General features: G+C 56.7%; 2 protein-coding genes and 1 long non-coding RNA gene across 6 annotated transcripts in view; 2 read left to right on the top strand and 1 right to left on the bottom strand.

Moving 5' to 3' along the window:
• Window positions 1-255: 255 nt before the first annotated feature.
• On the bottom strand, window positions 256-8,810 carry GCHFR (GTP cyclohydrolase I feedback regulator). The gene is made up of 3 exons (XM_075163673.1): window positions 8,719-8,810; window positions 5,604-5,698; window positions 256-1,149 (listed from the first exon to the last, which is right to left on the bottom strand). Exons 1-3 carry the CDS (start codon window positions 8,752-8,754, stop codon window positions 1,026-1,028), a joined length of 255 nt encoding a protein of 84 aa, XP_075019774.1. The 5' UTR covers window positions 8,755-8,810; the 3' UTR covers window positions 256-1,025.
• A 573-nt stretch (window positions 8,811-9,383) lies between these two features.
• Window positions 9,384-11,474, top strand: LOC142088375 (uncharacterized). Its single transcript, XR_012675837.1, has 2 exons — window positions 9,384-11,068; window positions 11,200-11,474. It is a non-coding gene; the product is annotated as an uncharacterized LOC142088375 (long non-coding RNA).
• A 3,422-nt stretch (window positions 11,475-14,896) lies between these two features.
• RMDN3 (regulator of microtubule dynamics 3) overlaps window positions 14,897-16,359 on the top strand; it is a 43,683-nt gene continuing 42,220 nt past the window's right edge. For all 4 annotated transcript variants that reach the window (XR_012675836.1, XM_075163667.1, XM_075163665.1 and 1 more), the window contains exon 1: window positions 14,897-15,062. Coding sequence is in view for 3 of the 4 variants with exons in the window: in XM_075163667.1 (XP_075019768.1) it covers window positions 14,918-15,062 (145 nt within the window). In the remaining variant the exon portion in view is untranslated. The remainder of the gene's footprint in view (window positions 15,063-16,359) is intronic.

The raw sequence follows: 16,359 nt of genomic DNA, 5'->3' as shown, positions 1-16,359 counted from the left end.
CTCTCAGTGACTGCAGCTCTTATCCCTTTCCAGAGCCGGGGAAAAAAATGGCTGCATAAGCTTCGGAGTAAGTGTATTAACCCGTCAGTCTGTGTACTCGGAGCAGCTGCCCAGTCACAGAGGACAGGGTCTGAGAGGTGCTGTCAGAACACTAAACCTTGGAGCTTCTTTTAATTCCTGAAGGCTTGTTCAGGAGCTGTGGATTCAGAAGGCTTTGGCAACAACTGTTTAAGACAAATCACAGAAAGACATTGGTCTCTTTAGAGAAATGTTTTATTGGTGTTACCCCTACAGCAGGATTGATACATAGTCCCAAACAATCCAGCATTGCAACTGCTGCTGTTAAGATTACAGAGCCCGTACCTGAAGTGTTCACAAGACCCTTCTGTGCTGCTCTAAGGCTATTTCAGGAACAATGTGTTACGCTTGAATGGCACTCTTGGGGCTGAAAGTCTGATGATGCTGCTAACCACAGTCCCATTTGGGAAAGAAACCGGCCTTGCTGCTGAGTGAAGGGATTCTCAAAGAGCACTGTGTAGGTTTGGTAGTTCCCGCTTACGTTTCAGGGATGAGATAGTATGCCATCCGTGCTCGGCCTCCCCTCCCTACCCCCTGTGGCCTGGGAGAAGGCATGCCCTGAACTCTCACAGCTCAGCACGTACCTCTCTGGGGCAGCCCTGAGGAACAGGCAGACAAGTCTGTTATTTGAGCTTCCTCCAATGCATGCTAAACAGGAGATGATTAAAATGTAAAAAGATGGTATTTGCCAGACTGCCATTCAGATGAAGGCAGAGATAGAGCCATCTGTTCTCTGCGTGATTTCGTCTGGACTGGGCATACCTTCCTCCCCCCGGTCTTGTGAAATGCCAGGGATGGCAAGTTTCCATTGGGTCAAGTTTTGCCTCTACACCACTCCTCCCTCCATGCCTGAGTGCCTGCAGTCTGGGACAGAAAGGAATTAAGGGGAAAGTTTGCTGTCGGTCCTGTGTGAGGTGATCCCCAGTGGAACGCAGAAGTCTTCCTCGCTATTCCTTGTGGAGGCACCACACCAACGTCTGGCCCACGCCTGTCATGCTCACCACCCGGTAACCACAGCTCTCCAACTTGTTCAAGACTATCCGCGGCGCATCGTTCACGTAGTACTCCCAGCTGCAAGCAGGAAAGAGGAGAAGAAATAAAATGAGGTGGAGAAGGAAGAGACAAGAATTTCCTTGTGGAAGTGACTCTGCCTCACTACTAAACCCCACATCTGGCAATACTGTCTGTGTGATGCAATGTCCTGGTTAACCAGATGGGAAGGCCAAAACCCACAGCTACCAAACCAAGGAGGAAGCCTGTCCAAAACGGAAGGGTCATGTTAAATCGAAATGTGGTTCGGGGACCGGTTGTCCAAAGCCACATGCTGCTTGGTTAACTGGGCTGAAACTGCAGCAGAGAGGTTCACAAGTATTCACAGCTGGGAATTCATGGAAAAAGAGGATAATCTCTGCAAAGCAGGGAAGAATGATTCAGGTGTTTCTAAGGAATGAAAAACCAATGTTTTGCCTCTGTCAGAGCATGTCTGTAAATGGGGTGGTTTTGAGAGCCTGTGCTTGAAATTTGGGGACTGGAAAAAATGCTGCCTTCAGCCAAGTATCAAGCCTTTGAAAAACCAGAAGTCATCAGTCCTCAACAGAGCTGCCAAATAAGGTGGAGCGCAGGCTCCTCTCTACCCCAGCAGTTCGGAGTAGTTGCGTGCTGTGGATGGCTAGGAACTGGCACTTGGCATCTTTGTCCAGCTGTTATTCCTCTGCGGCTTCTGCTGGCTCTCCGCATTTGGAGCAGCAGCCGTCCTTCCCTCCACCTGATCCCTGAGGCTGCTTCTCCGTAGAAGACTTGAGGGCTGTGAGACTGCTCCCACCGAAAAGAAAATAGACGGTGATTGCAGAGTGGAAGAGTAGCACAATACAGACACAAAATGGCCGGAATTAGGTGGGGAAGTAGCAGAGCTGAAATGGCAAGTATAACCTTCAGTGCTGGATTTGGCAGCCTTTCTGTTCCTTTAACACAGTCTTTTTGGATGCAGTATTTATTCAAGCAGATGGGATAAGCTTCATAATAGTTTAGCTCTTAGATGACTCACTGTGCCAGATAAGCTGATAATGATGGGCTACAGGATCATTGGTGATCTTGTTTGGGCACCTTAACAAAGACTCCCCTGATTTTCATACTAATAACAATAAAAAAAGACCCAAAAGCATTTCCAAAGTTGCTCTTGCTAAGATTGCAAAACATTAATAGAGTGGTGAGTGCTTTTAAAGCATGAAATAACACCAAGATGTGAAAGCTTTTTTTCAGTTTCTCAAGACAGACTATACTTTGCTATAATTACAGATGTGGTGTAAAGATAATATGTATTATTATAAGTGTCTTTGAACTCAATGCTTTCTCTAAGAGGCTTGCCACATACCCTTCAGATTCACATGTTGGAGTTGGTAAATATTATTCCCATTATGCAGAGGAAGGAGCTGAGGCAGGGATTGTTTGCTATTTGTGGGAACCTAAAAAACTGAGTGGCTGAGCTAAAGCAGAAGGAAAGCCGAGTTGCCCAGGGCTTTAAACACAACTCTGTATTGAGTGAAACAAAAGATCGCACACAGTGCGTATCAAATATGCCGCCGTCCCTGTGTGCAACCGGTCTGAATCAGGATGGAGTGGCTGGGAACATTTGCAAAGCCTTTCCTCCCAGCTAAATGCCAGCAGGGAACAGAAAAGTCACCCGAGATTGGAGAGGACTTCTGCACTTGCACATCGTTAAGTACGTGACCCCAGCTGCCCTGCCTCCCAGATGTGCCAAAACCAGCGAGCCCAGATGAGTGTGCCTGGGGACGGGATCGAGCCGGGGCAGGAGCGTCCACACGCAGCTATTTTGTGATGGAGCAGACAACCTCCTAGTGCTATCTGCCCAGCTGTCCTAGCTTCCTCGGGATGGGGTTGGCTGTGCCCTGGGGAACAGCTAAATTAAAGTATTAGCAGGTGCATCAGACCTCAACTCCCAAAATTTGACAGAGGCATCAGTTTTCATTTAAGACCGAACAGCGCGGATGGCTTGTTTTAATTACAGGAGATGCCGGGGATGGTGCCCAGCAGTCATCCACGCATGCACGTCACCTGGGTGGACCCGGGAGAATCCCCTTTTTTGCAGCAGCCGAGGGTCAGGCTTTTGATCCTTGGCCCTGCACTGGCTACCAGAAACGCGCAGGCTGGGGCAGAGCCCGGCTCCCCCCTTGCTAAAGCCCAGATGCGCCCGGGTTCTGCCGCTGCACGTCAGATAGGGGAGCGACGGTGCGTGCCGGCAGCTGATTGAACTTAATGATGTGCCGCTTGCAGTAGCTAGCGCAGAGCTGCATAACAGGATCAGTGCTCTCCCTTATTAGAGGCAATTAAGTACTTCATCTGTGTATTACAGTGCCCCAGCAGGTCCATACTGCTTAGACCTTTTCTTTCAGGCTCCCTCCACAGTCACGTTTAAGGTTTTGGGGCCCACAGTGCTACGGGAAGAGCAAGATCTGCAGCGTCCTATACCGGGCTTACTGCTAGCGAAGCCTTGCAGTCAGGTGGATGGAAAATCCTGCTCGGCCGTGGTGCACGTACAGGAGCTCTCACCCCTGGTTGGGATTTTTGGCGGAGGCAGCTGGGGCTCACCCCGCTGGCATGCCGCCGTGCCTCTCGGGGTGTCAGCAGCCACATTCCAGCCAGGTTATTTTCTCCACCCGCCGTTGCTCAAGCGCAAATGGGGAAGACATGCTGCAGGGACACAGCGGAGTTACCCTGGGTAGAACACAAGCCATACCAAGAAGCAGGAGGGGCAAGAGGGAGCTCGAGATGCTTCAGGCCACAGGGAGGGAAGAAAGGTGGTGAATCCACCAGGGAGATCCCGTAGACAGCTCAGATCCCTTCTCCCAAATAAGCAAAATGTGGCGCTGCCGTTCCTTACAACACTGCGTCTCCTCCCTGGCTGCTGGGGCTAACGCCATGGAGGCATTTTATCCTTCTTTGCCTTTCTTTTCCACCCGAATCCTAGGGATCCTTGCCCCTCCCTCTCAGGAGCCAGCAGCACTTCTTCCTTCTTGAAGCCTCTTCTTTTTCTCCCCCCTCGGGTCTCCCTTCTCTCATTGCATAACTCCCTGCCGGCTCCCGGGCTCGGCTTGGCAGGCAGCAGCATGAAGCTGACGCTGCTGCCAATCTCCTGGCCACCCACCGGCTTGGGAATAGCGCGGAGACGGCTCGGCCCAGCAAACCCACCCAGAGCTGTTCGGCAGGGAGATGAGGGACAGAGGGGTCTGGGATCAGCCTTCCTGCCGACGCGGGGAGCTGGCAGTGACCTGAGTTTGCATTCGGAAGGGGTCCTCTTTAACGGGGAGCCGTCGGTATTTTTTTTTAATCTCCTCTTTCTTTAAAATCTCCCACTCCGTTCAGGTTTTTAACGCTGCAGGAGCCGAGGACCCAGACCTCGATGTTTGCCAGGCTGCTACCGAGTAGGTGGGTTTTCCCAGCTCCGCCGATGGAAGTTTGAGAACATACTGGGACCGAGAGGCCCCTTCTGTTTAACGGCTGGTTCTCCTCCTACTCCTCCTCTGCGCCACGGCGTGAGTGGGCAAGCTTGAGCAGAAAGCTAACCGCTCCTCTGCTGTTTTAATTTGCATTTGGGGCTTTGTTTTGCTTTGTGGGTTGTTTTTTTTTCCTGGAGAAAAACAAGAAGTGAGATATCAAGTGGGGAAAAAATAAAAAAAAAGTGGGCCAAGATGTAAAGAACATGCTGGTGACACCTCCAAGTTGCGCTTTGATGAAGGCTGGTGTCAAACTCGGTGTGGGCAGAGAGACGGGGACGTGGAGAAGTCTCAAATACCCACGGCTTGGGAACACGCAGGCTAATGGGTTGGAGTCGGGGGGGACACGATGGGAAGCAGCTCCAACCCTGGGGCTCAGCAGCCCCAGGAAAAGCTTCAGGAGCCGTCGAGAGGGGCTGGCTCGGATGCTGGGTGACGGGGAGAAACCTCAAGCTGCACTAGCGAGTGTGACGGGACGGGACAGGCTGCGGATGAGCGTGTCGGGTGGCTTGGCACCAAAAAAGGCCACAGCCAGAGCAAGGCTGCGGGAGGAGGGATGAGCACCGTTTGCTTCCAAGCATCTCAGGGCTGGAAATGATAGTAAGCCAGAGGAGGTTTGTCTTTAAGGATTCAGGGTGGGATAAAGGCAGATAAAGTTATGCAGAAAGATCCAAATGCTCACTGTGCCTGTTTTATTTCAGCCGGGGCAACGTCAGGGTACAGCCAGCAGCATCCCAAGCATATAAGGGGTAAGGAGAGGGGAGGAGATGGGTCAGGTGCTAAAATGGGGTCAGAGCAAGAAAAAAAGAAAGAACTAAATGAAATATCAGGCAGCATTTCCTTGGGTGAGGCAGGGGCAAGGACATGTGCGTGTCCTTTCAGCATCAAATTAGTCCTGGGATTAAATGTGCAGCTGGAAGGTGCCATGGTGGATACAAGGAGTGAAAACGTTCCCAATTTTCTTGGGAAAATAAGGAGAGGGGAGAGCCTGAAATGTCGCAGAGGAGGACTTACAAGTGGTTCCCCAGCATGTTCCTCTTCGTGGCCCCCAGGAAGCTCATCAGGCTGGGATCCGAATGCTCATCGCCCACCATGGTGGGGCCAACCTCCTGCAGGGAAAGGCAGCAGAGCGGGTGAGCAATGTGCGGCAGCGCGCCCACCCCGCTCCCAGGGACAGTGAGGGCTTTACTGGGAAGGGAATGATTGTGAGCCACCTGCCCGTCCCAGGAGAGGACCGTGGTGGCTTTGCTCCTGGAGGGCCACCTGCTGGCTGAGCTCTCGGTGGCTCTGGTCCTCCAGGATCCACCACTGGGAAGTCTGTAGGACAGCAACGAGGTGCTACTCACAGCCTCATCGTGCAAAACCAGCAAATCTGTGTGCTTTACCATGAAATGAGCATCCCCAGGCCAGTTAGGGACGGTTTGCCTGTCCTGGTAGAAGACAGCTTTGAGAATGACTCCACTAACTGGGAGGGGGGAGAAGATCGGGGTAAGAAGGTGCCATGGAGTGACTGGGGCAGATGAGCACCCACGGGATGAGGAGGGACAGTCACGCTCCCTTGGAAGCGAGAGGAGACCGGAGGAGCCGGGGGGAGGCGGTCAGAGACGTGAGTCATCTCGCCACCAGAGCCGTCAGGTGGACTTCCCACCCGTCGTATGGGGGGGACGGGGACATTTCTGCAGTGCTCCAAAAGTGTTGTTTTATGAAATATTCCTGGGCTGGAGGTTTTCCAGAACTAAGAATCAGGGCACAGCAGATGACGACAGCGCCGATGTGACCTCCACAACGATCGCCTGCTCCCAACCCAGCCCCGGCAGAGCCAGGGAGGGCAGCACCCGGCCGCCCTGCAACGCCGCGGCTGGAAGAGCCAGGACGCAGCCTTGAACGCTCTCCATAGCTACGAGGGCGGGTGAGTGGGAGAGACGTCGCACACACCTGCACGGTGGGACCCACAACCCACCCGGCCCTGCTCAGCACTGATGGGGTGCTAAGACGCTCCGTGCTCCAAAACCTACCCCTGCACCCTCTGGGCTATCCCTGAAAACAGCGAGTTTTAATTGATTTTAATAGATGGAGCAATTGTTTCCTTTTAAATCTCCTCCACACTACTTATGAAAAGTTTGCAAGTGAAAACTCTTCTTCCGAGGGATGTCCCCCATCCACTGGCAAACCTACATCACACTATCAGCAACCCTTTATAACATGCAAAGGGCTGCTCAACCCTAAATAACCTCAAAAATATTTTAAGTATCACCCAGACACCTTTTGAGCCCTCTCTTCTCTATCACCCCTTGGAGAAAGCAAAGCCCAGGGACAGGACAAGAGTCCCTGCGCCTCGAACAGGGGTTGCACGTGGAGGTTCGCGGGCTGCGTGCTCCGCCGTCGTGTGGAGCCCTCGGTCCCGGCAGCAAGCGCAGCAGGATGGGAAACTGCGCACCTTGACCCGCGGTGAGTTTAGCAGCGACGTGGCAGGTCAGTCTGACGGCAGAGAAAGCCGAGAATTTCTACTTGGCTGGGAGAGCTGAGACGCTGGTTTGGGGAAAGCGGACGGGTGAGGACCGAATGCAGCAGAGAAGGTGAAATCCCTCCCTGACAGCATCCATCTACAAACCGGCGCTGGCAAACTGCGTGTAAATCATGAGCCTCGGTCAGGGCCCGGCCAGAAGCGCTGACGCAGCACCACTCGTCAGACAGCGTGGCGAGCTGTGCAAACACGCAGGCACGCTCCACTGCCTGGAGTGCTGGGAAAGACAGGGACTGAAGCCGAGCAGGAGCCTCCTCTGCTCGCCCCTCACCGTGCAGCCCTCCCGCCTGCAGCCCGGCCCCGTGGAGCCCACGGCAGACGTGCCGCGGGAGGGAGTGACCCATCCCCGCCCCGGCCGCTGCCAGGAAAAAGCAGCCAAGTCAATCCCCCCCTGCTAGACCAGGACGGGCTGTTTCCAGCCGCGGCTCAATGCCAGCTTTCAGGTTGGAAATGTTTGCTTTGCCCTGCTAAAGAGCAGAGTTTCCAAAGTCTCCGGGGCGAAACGTGCTGAGGTACGATGATCCAGCCCGCCCTGTTGCATGCCTTTCTCGGGAGTGCTGCAAACCCCAACCACGCGGTGCCTTCTGTAGCTCGGTCCATAATCACTTAATTAACCTGTAGGATGCCAGATATCACTGCCAACAGACCCTTCGGTGCCACAGCATCCCCACAGGTCCTCATTCTCAATTCACTGCTCACTGGGTGTGAGCTGTGTCTGTAACGGGACATCTTCAACGACAGCAGCAGCACCTTTCACCAAACTCCTGCCAGCTTGGTGATTTGCTTTTTTCCCCATTACCCCCTTCCTACCGCAAAACCACATCGTCATATTTTGGCTTTCAGACGTATAGTTCCCCTTTGTGTCGGGAAAAGGAAAAAGCCCCGGACAAACGGACGGCTATCCGCGCTCGCAGCGCTGGCAGGACGTGCCGGCTGACAGGAGGTCGGCAGATCTGGGCTGCAGATGCTGCGATCGTCAGGAAGTAACGGTTCCTTCATGTCTTTATACGAGAATTACGGCCTGCGCTCTCCCGGCCAGAGATCCCTGCCGCTGCTTGGGCTGCTGCGCCACGACCCCGCTGCCAGTAATGCCCTTCCCTTTGGCTGCATTTTCCACCGTGAAACGGCTGTTCGGGGAGAGGGAAAACCGACAGCGAGGACACGTGGCCAGAGACTAGCTTCTCTGATGCCCGTGGGGTGCCACCCCGCGCCTCCCCACTTGCGTTACCTGCTGTTCGAGAGGGGAGGGTTCTAGGGGGAAAGGAGCGGGGTACGGGCACCCGAGCGCTCTCCTCCTCCCCGACGCCCGCTGCCCCGGGGAAGGGTCGGGGTGACGGGAGGCGCAAGGCCGGGGTCGTGCCGGACACCTCGCACCGGGCGCCAGCAGCGTGGCCGTGCCGGGGGTCCCCCCAGCCTGCGGGGCATCACCCCCAGAGCCCCGCGCCCCCCGGCAGCAGGTGCGGCCCGGCCCGGGGCACGGCAAGGGCGGCCGGAGGCAGCGGTGCCCGTTGCAGCCGGGGCCGAGCCTGCCCCGCTGCTCGCCGCGGTCCCCGCCCGGCCCCCCACGCGCGCTCGGGGCCGGGGGCCGCGGCGGGACGGACTCACCATGCGGATCTGCGTGCTGATGAGCAGGTACGGCATGCTCCCGCCGCTGCCGCCGCCGCTCCGGGGGGGCCGGGCCCGGGGGCCGCCCCCAGCGTCCCGCCCCGCCGCGCCGCCGCCCGCGGGCACCGGGTCCCGCCCGCCCCGGCTGCGGGGGGGCTCGGGCGAACCGCCGGAGGGCTGAAGGGATCGGGGGGGGGTGTAACCCCGCTGGGTAACCGAGCCGGGGCGGGGGAACACGCCGCAGGGCACCGCGGGCCCCCCCGGGGTCCCGGCTCTGCCTTCCCTGCAAGGGTGGGCAGGAGGCGATGGGCAGAGAGGGGATGGGCAGGGAGAGGAGGGACGGGAGGGGATGGGCAGGGAGAGGGGGGACGGGAGGGGATGGGCAGGGGGAGCGGGGACGGGAGGGGATGGGCAGGGAGAGGGGGGACGGGAGGGGATGGGCAGGGGGAGCGGGGTCGGGAGGGGATGGGCAGGGAGAGGGGGGACGGGAGGGGATGGGCAGGGGGAGCGGGGACGGGAGGGGATGGGCAGGGAGAGGGGGGACGGGAGGGGATGGGCAGGGAGAGCGGGGACGGGAGGGGATGGGCAGGGAGAGGGGGGACGGGAGGGGATGGGCAGGGGGAGCGGGGACGGGAGGGGATGGGCAGGGAGGCGACGGACCAGGAGACAATGACGCGGGAGACAATGGACAGTGAGGCAATGAACAAGGAGGTGATGGACAGGGAGACGAAAGACCAGGAGACAGTGAACAGGGAGATATGGACAGGGAGATGAAGGACTGGGAGGTGATGGACCAGGAGCCAGGCAGGTGGGGAGCTCTGGACCCTGCAGAGCATCCCAGGTACCACCCTGGGGCCCTTCCCAAACATTCCCCTTTGGCATAACCGGCATATTGGGAAAAAAGTCCCCTTTTCTGTGGGCTGTTGAGCTTTTCTCCGGAAACATGGGGGTTTAAATCCCTTCAAAATTTGAGGAGAAGCTCATTTCCTGAGAGCAGGGCAGACAGAGGTGCTTGTTCTGCAGGTGCTGATGGAGTAATTCCCCCCTCCACACCCACCATAGCAGTCTGAAAACTATATATAAAGCAAATAATATTTCCATAAATAGCAAATAATAGTTCCCTAGCCTCAAAACTTGAACAGAAGCCTCTCCATGCAGCTCGCCAGAAACTATTAACAAGCCGTAATCCATTCCTAATTTTACTAATAATCTTCAGAAATAAATGACTGCAGGAGAAAGCAGAAGAAGGACGTTCCCGTGCCGAAGAGCCTGGGCTGTGCCGTGCCGCGTCCTTCCTGCGTGACCTGGGGCCGGTTTCCATCGCTGCCCCGAGTTACTGATTAACTCCAACAGGGAGCAAGGGGGAAAATAACATTTCTGCTCGCTAGGCTAAAGGAAATGCTTCGACAACACCAAACCTTGATAAGCATTATTATTAACATTATTATTAACCTGTTTGTTATTATTAACATGTTTGTTGGGTTTGGCATGGTAAAAGAAAATAACCCACAGAGGTTGATGTGCCCAAAATGTGCCCCAAATATCCCAATATGTTCATTTCAAGCTGTGTGTGGGATACCTCACTCCATGGGTTAAACATCAGCTCATTTAGATCACCTCCATCCTAAGGAGGGTCTTCCCCAAATCCTCGCTGCCAGAACAGTCCGAATGTTTACTCATAACTCTTGTGTTCCAGTGTAAACCTGCCTTTGGCTTCTCGTGCGACAAATTAACACGTTATTGGCTCTGTTGCCAATTAATGAGAAGGAAATGCTGCCTCCTGCGCGTTTCACCTGGGTTGTGTTTGATTTCGACAGGAGTCCCAAAATCCCTGACCCCTTTGGACCTCAACCGGGTGGTCTCACTGCAAGCATGGCCCCCAGGTACTGTCCTGCCGGCCGCAGAAAATAACACAGACACGAAATCCAGACCCTTCGTCCTATCCACAAATCAAAGAAAAAAATAGCCGGGGTTCTCGCTGCATGGCAGCCTGCCCAGCTCTTGCTCTCGCTAGTCGGTCTGGCTCATACACCGCTCTTTCTTGGGGGGGGAAATAAGAGAGGAAAATGAAAACAGAGCCTGCACACAATATTTCAGTATTGAATTTCCTGATGAGATATCGAAATCTGGGAGGCAGCCCGAGCGCGCAGCCCGGCAGTGGTGTGAGCGTGAGCTATAAAATACAGTGAATATATCTCAGCGGTACCATTCATCATCCGAAAGCAACTTCTTAGCCTTTGGCACTGGCTCCGACCAGTCTGCTCACAGCCCTCGTCGGACATGGAGGGAAACGGGGGCAGCGGGAGCTGCCGGCTTTGAACCTCTCCCAATAATTCAGCTAAAAGCAAAGGTTATTTGGCTCTGCAGAAATCATCACCCCGTTACCCACGCTTAGGAGAGGCAAGTGGCATATGAAGAGCTTTATTTTTCCTCTTCTGACAGCAGCAGCTTTTTCTAATTAAGACCCTCTTCTTTCTGCAGCACCCAATTAAATTTCCTACCCAGAATATTACTAATTGGACGGAGGGCAGCACCTCAGGACAAGCATCCCCTGGACCCAAGGTGTGGGTTTGCTTCCTGGAGGCAAATCGCACTGTGGAAGAGGAGCAAGCTGCTGATGGCTGTGTCTGACTGCAAGGAGAAATCCCCAAGAGGTTGTGCTATAAAGCTGATTAAATGGTATTGCTCGTTATCTGAGGCTGCTGCTGAGAAGCTCTGTGCTTGGGACACGGTAATAAAAGTATATGTTTAATCCACCTTTTTAGCTAGTAATGAATGTGCTGCAGAGGGTGTGAGAGTAAAGTTTTCCTTTGGCTGTTCCAGAAAAAGACATTTCTAGTTTCAATAATCCTGGTAGAAGCAATTTCTTACAAACCACAGGTTTGGGGGATCACACCAGAAATGTAACTGGCCCACACGTTCACTGCATTTACCATAGAACGAAGAAATTCAGACCCTGAAGGCTCGGGCTGATCATTTGGCCATTCCCATCTTCTTCGCCTTACACAGTCCATTGCCACCTAAAATGCCGCAATCGCAACCCAAGAACCGGCGGCTCTTCACATCCCCTGTACCACGACGTCCTATGAATGGTTCGCTCACTGAAATAACCATTTTCCACCCCCGCTACGTCACTCAGCAGCTTTGGGCTTTCCGGAATACCTTTTTTTTGTACATTTGTCCCTCACTCCTGGAAGCTGTCAAACCACCAGCCAGCCAAGAGGGAGCTTTGGGACATTCCCCGTTTTCCGGCGGTCCTGTCGCTGCTCCCGCAGCAGGGCAGCGTCCTTCGGGGCGTGCTTCCAGCCCCAGAGCTCGCTGGCTGATGGGCCAAGCCGCCTGCGAGCACCTCCGCTCGGGGGATGAGCAGCCCTCGCCGCATTAGAAGGGTTGATATTCCACGAGCATCGCGCTCAGTGACAACCTGATGCATGTAAAAGTCATTGCCTTTCCTCTTACCAGCGTCCCCAGTTACTCAAGAAGCCGCTGATCCGCAGCATTGGGTCTTTGCTGCCAGGGCTTTGGCCCTGCTGCGGGGGATGACGTCATGGACTGGTTTTTACACGGAAGCAGCAATTTTCATACCACGTGGGAGAAGTAAAGACTTTCCCCCAAAGAGCTGAAGATAAAAAAACCTCCGCAACTCCCTTTTGCTGCTTGAGGAGCTTTGGTTCGTGCATCAGACGAGAGGCCACGCAACACCGCTCTCCGCATCTCAGCCGGCACGTCTGCTGGAGACCTGCAGCAGCAGACGGGCCAAGCTGTCTTTGTAAAACCAGATCCCAGGGTTATTTTAAGAAAAGCAAAGAGTTTAGAGAAAAGAAAGTATCTTAAATCCATCTACGTGCTTATTTTACCCAGAGCCCACCGTGTTCCGGTGCTGCGCAAGGTGGCTCTGGTGGCGGACGCTCCGGCGCGTACAAGGGTTTCAGGGCAGGACGGACATCGCTGACAGCCGCCGAGCAGCAGCTCCATCCGTGGGCGGTGATTTACCCCCCGCCTACAGCCCCAGCAAAAAAAATCCATGGCGAAATGGAAGGGGCGTTACTGCCCCGTTACCCCCAGCAGCAATCCCTGCTGCTGTTACAGAGCAGTTTAACGGCAATAACAAAACCTCCGGCGCAATTTGGGGGTTCGTTTGTGGGGCTGGCACGGTTGGGGGAAAAAGATAGCAACTGAACGTCAAATCCAACGGGGATTTCAGGTCCACCCACCCACCAGCGGTTGTTTTCTGCTGGTATAAAAGGGTTAAAGGGAAAGAGCAAAGCACCTACTCTTTGCGGAAATTATTTCTTTCAAAAAGCTTGGTTTTATTACTTTCATTAAAGCGCGACAGGGAAGAACAGCAGCAAGGCTGAGGCGCGGCGTCACTCAGATACCATCTTTAATATCCGCGGGAGCAGGAGTTCACGCTGCCCGGAGCGGTAGGGCTGTACGTCGTAACCACGCAAAGAAAGTCAGCCGGCTCCCTCCGCGCCCGCACCGAGGGTTTGTCACCGCAGCCGTGTCCCTGCGGCTGCCGCTCGTCAGTCAGAAAGGACGGGGACAGGTCGCAAGGTGACGGCGGGTGCAGAGCCGGCGGAGTCGTGGCGTTTCTCCCGACACCACCAGAACTAAAGCTCAACGCCCCACACCTCGGCACCGGGCGCAGCCGCAGTGCCGCAGCTGCGGTGCACCGCCAGAGACAGCTGCTGTGCCGGTGCCGGGGGGCTGTAGCGGTTTCGGGGGCGGTGGTGACGCGCGGTGGTCAGGGAGCCACGGCGCAGCGCTAGTGGCTGGGCCGGGGTGCCGGGTGTGCGGCTGTAGGGTTGGGGCAGTGCGGGGTGGGTGCAAGGGCAGGTGCACCTGTAGGCCCAGGCGAAGGTATAGGTGTAGGTGCAGGTGTAGGTGCAGGTGTACGTGCAGGTGTACGTGCAGGTGTAGGTGCAAGCGTAGCTTGCCTCAAGTTGCGCCAAGGGAGGTTTAGGCTGGACATGAGGAGAAATTTCTTTACTGGAAGAGTGGTCAGGCCTTGGAGGAGGCTGCCCAGGGCAGTGGTGGAGTCCCCACCCCTGAAGTGTTTACAAGACAGGTAGATGAGGCGCCGGGGGACACGGCGTAGTGGGCCTGGGGGCTTGGGTTGAGGGTTGGACTCGTGATCTTAGAGGTCTTTCCCAACCTTCATGATCCTGTGATTCCATTCTAAGGTGTAGGTGTAGGTGCACGTACAGGTGTAGGTGCAGGTGTTGCCCCTCAGGCGGGGTTCGTCACCCGCTGCGCGACGACCATCCCACGCAGCGCCGAGGTGGGTGTTTGCTCCGTGTCTGCGCAGACGGCGCCGGCGGCCGGGGCTCGCCCCCCTCGCCCCACACAGGGCGAGCGTTCCCCGCACCCCCCGCCACAGCCACCGGCGCTCCCCACGTCTGCACTCGGCCACCGCTGCTGCCGCCGGGTCTCGCGGCGCCTCCTCTTCACCTGACGTCAGCGTGACCTTCCCTGTGACGGCACAACGCGCGGGGAAGGGCCCTGCTTGCAGGGGGTGGGCGGCTCGCCGCGCCGGCCGGGACGGCTCACCCGCGGCTCCGGGGGTTCCCGGCCGCTTCTGCTCCCGGGGCGCCTACCCTGGCACTCCCCGACGTGGCCGGCTCACGGTGCCACCGGGTTTCTTCCCCCCGGGCCCTGCCCCGCTGCCTCCCCGCGGCGGTGCGGTGACGTCCCGCGCCATTTCGCACCGGAGCCGCCCGGGCGGCACCGCCGGCTGCAGGCGCGCAGCCACCGCTCGGTACGGCCGCACGGGGCGGGCGGGCGCAGGGGTAGGTACGGGCGCAGGTGCAATCAGGCGCGGGTGCAATCAGGCGCAGGTGCAATCAGGCGCAGGTGCAATCAGGCGCAGGTGCAATCAGGCGCAGGTGCAATCAGCCGCAGGTGCAATCAGCCGCGGGTGCAATCAGCCGCGGGTGCAATCAGGCGCAGGTGCAATCAGGCGCAGGTGCAATTAGGCGCGGGTGCAATTAGGCGCAGGTGCAATTAGGCGCAGGAGTGGCGTTGGCAGCCTCGCCGACGTCACACGGAGCCCGCTCTGGCGGCGGGCCCGGCCCTCCGTCGCGCGGGGATGACGCGGCCCCACGCCATAGGGCGCCTCTCTCGGGACGTCACCCCCGCGCGCCGCCCACAGCGGCAGGCGGACGGTGGCCGGGAGGGGCTCCGGCTCGGGGCCGCCATGGCGCGGCCCGGGCCCGGCCGGCTGGCGCTGGGGCTGGCGCTGGCGGCGGGCGCGGGCCTGAGCCTGGGCCTGCTCTGGGCGCTGCGGCGGCGGCGGCGGGGCGGCGGGCGGCAGGCGGAGGCCGCGGGGCGCCGGAGCCAGGGTAGGAGGGCACCGCGGGGCCGGGGCGGTGGGCGCTGCGCCCCGTCCCGCCCTTCCCACCGCCGGCCCTGGGTCTGCGCGCCGGGCTGCCCGCCTGCGCTCTGCCGGCAGCCGGCACCGCAGGCCCTCCCGTCCGGGGGCCTTGGGCGCGTCCCGCCTGCGCCGAGCCGGCCGTCGGAAGGCGGCTTTCAAAGGGCTGCCGCCGGCTGGCGAGGCCCGGCCGCGCGGGCTCTGGGCCAGGCCCCGTTCTCGAGAGCCGGTTCGGGGCTTTGGCCTCCCCTGCTCGCCGCCGAGCTGCGGCGGGTGCGGAACTCAGAAACGCGGCCTCAGGGACCCGGGCTGCCGTGCGGAACCGCGACCTGAGCGGTTGCTCAGGTTCTGCAGCGAGGCCGGCAGCGCGGAGGGTGCCGGGCGTTTCCCTTGGTAATGGGTACAGCTCAGCAGGCTGGATTTAAGAAATGAAAGTACTTCTGGGGAAGAACTCCTATTTGAATATCTTCATGGCGGTGTCTGAAGGCTTGTCTTGCTACTGCGTTGGGGCGGGAGTAGTTTGTGAGCAGCGTTTTAGTCTGTGGTGTTGCAGAACCGGGTTGTAGATACCTGTACCTTCACGTTTTCCTGCTACGCTGCGCGTAGCACGTACCGCACAAGCACTACAGCAGTAACGGGAGGGCAGATATAGCGGTGTGGCTTTGATAGGCTGGTAACTATTGCTGCAATAAATGTCTGCCCCTGGTTGCTGACCATGTATCTTAGAAGGACTCGTCCATCTGGTTTCAGGGGACCTCACCCTGAAACGGCAGGTCCTGAGCAGACGTAGGGAAAAAAGGAGTACCTGCCTCCGCTGATGGGACAGTGGGAGCAGCGGCAAATGCTGCTAGAGCCGGGCGGGCGCTTGAAAAAGCACACAGCCCCCTCTTGAGAAAACAGCGGAGCAAAGAGCATAATTTCTGGGAAGCAAAAGAGGAGTCGGGGAAAGATTACAGTACTTCTTTGTTTAAGAGAATTTAGATTTTTATCTCTGAGTTTAGATGCGTTAGCACAGGGCGCTCTGGAAGATAAGCCCTTCATTTCTGCAAATCTGGCTGCTTTTTTGAGAGTGGTTCTCTGTTAATATAAAAAGAGTATTCTTTCTTAAATAATTGACTGGTGGTATATTTATTTATAATATTTATGAGCTTTCAAGAAAACATATTTAAAATCCACAGATGTAAATCTGCTCTCACATGCTAGTTGATCATGCTATATCTGCAAGAAGATGTAAGGATCTGACAGACTGGTAAAGGTTCTAGATATTC

The sequence above is a fragment of the Calonectris borealis genome, chromosome 14 (genome assembly GCF_964195595.1).
Source record: "Calonectris borealis chromosome 14, bCalBor7.hap1.2, whole genome shotgun sequence".
Classification (NCBI taxonomy): Eukaryota; Metazoa; Chordata; class Aves; order Procellariiformes; family Procellariidae; genus Calonectris; species Calonectris borealis.
Note: the sequence above shows the minus strand (reverse complement) of the source record. Positions and strands in the feature narration are given on the sequence as shown.